The sequence below is a fragment of the Hydra vulgaris genome, chromosome 02, assembly GCF_038396675.1.
Source record: "Hydra vulgaris chromosome 02, alternate assembly HydraT2T_AEP".
In the NCBI taxonomy this organism is placed as follows: domain Eukaryota; kingdom Metazoa; phylum Cnidaria; class Hydrozoa; order Anthoathecata; family Hydridae; genus Hydra; species Hydra vulgaris.
The window spans coordinates 22,945,102-22,949,319 of record NC_088921.1 but is presented as its reverse complement, the minus strand read 5'-3'; the positions used below and the strand labels follow the sequence as shown (position 1 = coordinate 22,949,319).

General features: G+C 29.3%; 1 protein-coding gene across 1 annotated transcript; it reads right to left on the bottom strand.

Moving 5' to 3' along the window:
- Window positions 1-986: 986 nt before the first annotated feature.
- Window positions 987-2,237, bottom strand: LOC136075936 (uncharacterized). Its single transcript, XM_065789385.1, has one exon. The coding sequence runs from the start codon at window positions 2,235-2,237 to the stop codon at window positions 987-989; it is 1,251 nt and encodes a 416-aa protein (XP_065645457.1).
- Between the last annotated feature and the right edge of the window lie 1,981 nt (window positions 2,238-4,218).

The following is a 4,218-nucleotide window of genomic DNA, read 5'->3' as shown; positions in this document are numbered from 1 at the left end:
TTGGATGACTTTTAGTTGCCTAATTATGTTTGAAACCTGTCTTAGAAGTGAATCCTAGGAGAATTTATTTTTCAAAACTATGGAATAGGTATTTATGTAATCATAAGGGTACCCAAACAAACACCTATTCAATACAACCACAACAAAATATGCATGTATTATAAACACATTTAAAAAAGTGTTGTAAGGTCACGAAAATTTAATTAATTTTTAAAACTATACTTACCCAGTGTTCCAAGCAGTTAGGAAAATTAAAAAGAAGCGTTGACTTAAGTTTAGAAAAAACTCTCTCCGAACCCATGGATCATTGTCGGAAGGAAGAACAACTTGGCAATACTGAAGTATACTTTTTTTCAGCTCCTTTTTCAATATGTCATTTGTGAAGACATTGTTTAAAAGTTTTAAAGTTGATGTACTCAAAAAAGTCCTCAGGAGAGCAACTTCATCTGAATCAAAAGGAATTGTGAAAATCTGAAAAAATATTAACACAGTAAAATGTCTGACATAATAAATATTATAGCAAAATGTGTGATAATTAGCTAAATCTCAGTGGGCAATTGTTCAAATGGTTTTTAAAATTTAAACTTTAAGGTGTTTCATGGTGGTATATTTAAAACCAGGCCTTATTACAAGCAATAAATAACAAGACATTGTTTATAATTAGTTGTAGAAAAATTTTCTATTCATCAAGTTAGCTTTAGCGCATAAAAAACATACTAGTCTTATGAATGTCCTTGTTGTCATACATAATTTGTAATCAAATGTTCAAGTCAAAAAGTTTTACATTGTCTCATGTATGAAAGAATCATGTTAGACAAAATTTGCTAAAATTTATAAAGATAGTCAAAAAATAAAATAAATTGCCAGAGTACTACAAATGTATAATAATAGATTTTGATATTTCAATTTTTCTGAACATATAAGAAAGAGTAAAATATATATATTTAAATCTGAATTTCCTTTGAACGTTTATTTGAAGAATATTTTCACAATCTGATGTTTTCTTTCATAAGCCATACACATATGTTCACGTAGAGGCCATAGTATTTAGACCATTTTGATTTATCAGCTTTGTTTAAACCAGAGTTTAGTTCAGTCAAACGTATCATATGTTCAGGAGCGTTGCGAATGCTGCATTCTTCATGGTTAGAAAAATCTTTCATTTGTTGTCTGGTTGAGTTACAACTTCTGCAACAGCGCAATGTCTTTTCACTAAAACCTTCTTTAAAACCTCCAATTGCATTTGCAGAAAGAGAGTCACCTGAGAAGTATACTACTTCAACTGTAATTATTTTGGAAACACCCTTAACTTTAATTACGATTCCATTTTCCAGCTGGCTTATGGAGGAAATAAAATCGCTAAAAAGAATACTGTAAAAATATTTATCTTTTACCCATTTAGTATGAGTAAAAATTAACGGAAAGATAGAAGAGGTTCTACCACGATACAATGAAGGGATGTTTAAGATTTGAAAGTAAAATACAAACATTTTTTGCTTTTTACGCGCCTTTCCTAAAGGATTTGTTATTCCAAGGTCATCACCATATATTCCAATTTTCATGTGGTTTGCGTCCCCATTCACAGCTGTAAAGTCATTAATTTCCTGAGATTGTAATAGGAAAGACAATATTTCAATGAAAGGAATTATACAACCTTGCTTATTCAGACCAACCACTTTTGCAGTTGGAGTCTGTAAATTATTCTTATAATACTTTTCTCGTAAATATTGTGTTGACAGTTTATCACAAGTAGCTTTTAAAGCCTCAATGTCAACATTTAATACAGAAAGCATCTCCTTTAAATTACTGAAAATTATGTTTAAAACATTTTGAGCACATCTGTGCTTTCCTTGTAAATGTAATGCCAAAGCTCCTAAATAATCTTCATTAATTTTTGTGTTACCAATTTGATTCACAACATCGTTTTCAACTTCATTTTCAATAGTACAGATATTGATCTGGTTAATGGAACATTCTTTAGAATGCTTCAGGAAACCTGAAAGACTTTTAAACTTGGACAAACAAATTTTACAAAAAACGGCTGCTTGGTTGCCATGCAGTTTAAAGTGATGAAGCATAAAACTATAAGTTGAAGTTTTACAATAACAAACAGAACAGTTATAGTTTATTACCTTTCGCGGTGTCTTGGGTGTGTTTGGAGATGAAGATGAAGAAATTGATGAAGATATTTGTCTTACCGGAGGCTGAACAACATTAACACGACATTCTTCAGCCATATATTGTGCAACTGATGTAGATATTTGTCTTACCGGAGGCTGAACAACATTTACATGACATTCTTCAGCAATACATTAGTTTTCAAAGTTCCAATTTATTTTATTCGATGGTACAACAAAATCTACGTAATCATTTACAATAGATGAAAATTGGCATAACGGTGATGACGGCTTATTTAACTCAAAACTAACTTGTTGAGAGTTTAAAATATCAACAAGTTGTAGAGCTTGAATAGTAAACTCTAAATTTTGTTCGTTGAGAAGAGCAGCAAAACTACTAGCATTTACTTTACAGCTATTCCACTTGACTTCTTCAATCATGGGCAAATTGAAGGTTTCACGAACTAAAACATAAAATAAAGTAAACATAGCTTAACATCATTGACAATTTTTTTTTTTTAGTATGATATTTGAATTATTGATATGATATTTGATTTCAAATTATCATACTAAAAAACGAGTGATTAATTTTTTGGTGCTATATATTTTTATTTTAACAATTTGAAAAAAGTTACAATGTATTTTTAGATTTTGATTTGAAATGATACAACAACACTTAAATTTATAATAACATCTTAACATGTTATTATAAAAGCAAGTCAAGTGTGTTTGATTTGATGTTATTACTAATAGTAGTAAATACTAATAATAGTAGTACTATAGTACCATTTTGAATCTAAATTTTACATAACAAATAACATTTAATTAAAATGTTAGTTAGATAAGATGCATGAGCATATTCTAAGGATAACTTTTAATTTAAATCAAAAATCTTTAATGATACAATGAAATAAAATGATTAAATTTTAATAAATTTTCACAATATCTCATGAGATGACTATTGCGCTCAATACAATAAAATAAACCTACCAGCTGCACAAAAATCCAAAAAATTACTGCTGCTGGCAATAACTATTTCAGCATTTTCTTTAAAAATAACTTTAATTGCTTTCATTTTTTTTTACTTTTACCACCTTGTGCTACCACTTTAGAAACTAATTCGACAGGTTCTAAACTTCTTATTTAAACATGCCAAAATGTGCACATTTTGGCATATTTAAATAAGAAGTGCTGCCATGGCAGCATTGCAATTATATTTTCCTGATATATTTGCTGTCACGTGTGACATCAAATATAACAGCAAGTATAAATGCAAAACTATCAGTAAAAATAACAGCAAATAAAACAGCAAACGTCTTTAAATATAACACCATAACATAACAGCATAACATAACAGCAAATATAACACCATTATGACGCCAAAACTGTTAGGTCTCCTCGAATCCGTGAATATAACAGCATAAATAACGGCATTAAAGTATCTCCGTATACAAATGCTGTTATAATGCCGTTAGTATTTTTAGTGTGTATGTTATATTGTTATATATATTATACAAAAAATGTGGGATCTTATCGTCAGAACTTATTCGGTGGTTCCCTATGTAGTAAAGTTGGGTTTAGGTTTTTATGTTTAAATATGATCTGGATTTATAAAAGGCTCGGTTACTTTTCGTATTTTTGAGCAAATAAAGTCAACATGCAGTGTAATGTTCTCGTCGAGAATCACTCCAAAAAATTTAGTAACAAAATCTTTTTTTATTTCGACTTCGAAATAATATAGGGCAGAAATAGGGTAATTTTTGCACCTTGGTAATACGAGCATACTAAAATATTTCTTAGATGTAAGCAGTGAAGTTAAAGTTGTTTTGTATTTTTTGAATCGACTTTATGTGTAGCTTTATGTTGTAGCTTCAAGAAAATGTTTAAGTTTTGCCATTTAACTGTAAGTTAGATGTAAAAATGACAAAAGAAGAAAATGTTAGAGACAATTTTATACAAAAATATTTCGATAACCCCAATAAAAGAAAAAGTTCAATATGAAAAGAATTACAAATACATCCCTACTACGGCAGTCGCATTATTCAATGTTTTTCTAAAACATAATAATTCATAAAGCAACGCTAGAGGTTGAAGAGAAAGG